Genomic DNA, 1,893 nt, shown 5'->3' with positions numbered 1-1,893 from the left:
AATGGTTTATTATCAGGAACTAATGAGGTTCTCCATTCAATGGTTTATTATCAGGAACTAATGAGGTTCTCCATTCAATGGTTTATTATCAGGAACTAATGAGGTTCTCCATTCAATGGTTTATTATCAGGAACTAATGAGGTTCTCCATTCAATGGTTTCTTATTAGGAACTAATGAGGTTCTCCATTCAATGGTTTCTTATTAGGAACTAATGAGGTTCTCCATTAAATGGTTTATTATCTTCCAGTAGGAACTCATCCTGGTCTCCAGCAGATCAGGGGAACCTGAGCTCCATCCTTCTCCAGCTCTGATTGGTTGGCCTGGACCTGGTTCTCCACCTTGTCTGTGACCTGTAGTGAAGCTGAGACATGTTGGCCAATCACAGCGGTCCTCATGTTACCATGGTGATGGATTCACAGCGAGCAGCTCCAGATTAAGCTCCTCTTTTCTGAGATGTCTTTGTTTTTTCTTTTGTCCTGTTTCTCTCTGTGACGAACAATCTGGAGCAGCTTACTGCCTGTTTTAATGACTGATCCAATCCAACACTTTTCAAAATGTCCATTTAGATCCGGACCGGACCGGAACCGGACCTCCTGGAAGCCGTCATCCTGTCCGTCAGTGTTCCGGTCCAATCTCCAGAACCAGCAATGACCTCGGAACCAGCCCAGCCTGCTAATGGAGCATGTTTGGATGAGGACTTGGTGTTTTGCAGGTGATGCAATGTGAGCTCAGGTTGCACAGAGCCTCGTGCTGCAGGCGACCTGCTGCTTTTCACAATAAAAGACGCGCAGCCATCAGACAGCGGAGGAGGGAGGGGCCGGAAGTACCCTCCGCCTCCCAGCAGCTCTGCAGTCGGGATCTCATGGTTCCTCGCTTCGCGTCCCTCGCGTGCTTTTATTTTGAAGAGACCCCCCACAATGCCCCGCGTGCCTCACGCCGCCTCAGCAGCTGCTGCCGCATCAGTGAGCAGAGCAGCAGGATCCCGGGTTGAACTTCCAGAGACACACGGTAGGTCTGCAGCCCGGTTCGGTCAGAACCAGCCCGGTTCGGTCAGAACCAGCCCGGGAGCCGAGCACAGATCAAAGGGCTTTAGTTTGATGACGTCAGGTATCAGAGCCAGAGAGAGATGATGATGAGGAAGAGCTGAATGACAGGAAGCCTGCTAGAAACATGAGAAATAAGCAGATGGTTCCCCTGTGGCAGTTAGAGGGAAGCTACCCTCAGCATCACGCTGCCATCACCGTGTTCCAGGGTCTGTTCAGGCCATTTGGCTCCAGGCTGGTGGCTCCTGTTCTCTAACTGCTCATTTCCTGCTGGCAGGCATTGACTCTCTGGTTCAGACTGGTACAGACATGCCCTGGAGGAGGGGGCGTGGCCCTGGGTGGGCACCCAGACTGGTGGGACCTGTCCTGCCTGGTACGAGTCATAACCCCGGCCTCCTCTCCCTGCAGGTGAACCATGTGTGGTATCTGGGCTTTGTTCGGCAGCGATGAGTGCCTGTCGGTTCAGTGCACCTGTGCCATGAAGATCGCTCACAGGGGCCCCGACGCCTTCCGCTTCGAGAACGTCAACGGCTTCACCAACTGCTGCTTCGGCTTCCACCGGCTGGCCATCGTGGACCAGCTGTACGGCATGCAGCCGCTGCGTGTCAAGAAGTTCCCCTACCTGTGGCTCTGCTACAATGGAGAGATCTACAACCACCAGGCGGTAAGACCACACTGGCTTTAATGGGAACCAGGCTGTTAACAATTCTATGCAGTTTATTTCTATAGCGCCAGTTCAAAACACACTTTATAGAGACAACTAAACCAGATCCTCCAGTCAGATTGATTCAAAGTTTTCCATCTAAGGAAAACCAGCTGATTGCATCGAGTCATTGACTCTTCAGCAAT

The 1,893-nt window shown here is 51.6% G+C and overlaps 1 protein-coding gene across 1 annotated transcript in view; it reads left to right on the top strand.

Moving 5' to 3' along the window:
* The first annotated feature begins 873 nt into the window (after nucleotides 1-873).
* Nucleotides 874-1,893, top strand: part of asns (asparagine synthetase (glutamine-hydrolyzing)) — an 18,208-nt gene continuing 17,188 nt past the window's right edge. Inside the window, exons 1-2 of the mRNA XM_015403565.1 lie at nucleotides 874-1,009; nucleotides 1,453-1,708. Of these exons, the coding sequence (XP_015259051.1) occupies nucleotides 1,460-1,708 (249 nt within the window). The 5' untranslated portion in view covers nucleotides 874-1,009; nucleotides 1,453-1,459. The remainder of the gene's footprint in view (nucleotides 1,010-1,452; nucleotides 1,709-1,893) is intronic.

The sequence above is a fragment of the Cyprinodon variegatus genome, unplaced genomic scaffold (assembly GCF_000732505.1).
Source record: "Cyprinodon variegatus isolate N-32 unplaced genomic scaffold, C_variegatus-1.0 Scaffold1522, whole genome shotgun sequence".
NCBI lineage: Eukaryota > Metazoa > Chordata > Actinopteri > Cyprinodontiformes > Cyprinodontidae > Cyprinodon > Cyprinodon variegatus.
This window is presented reverse-complemented; position numbering and strand designations above follow the sequence as displayed.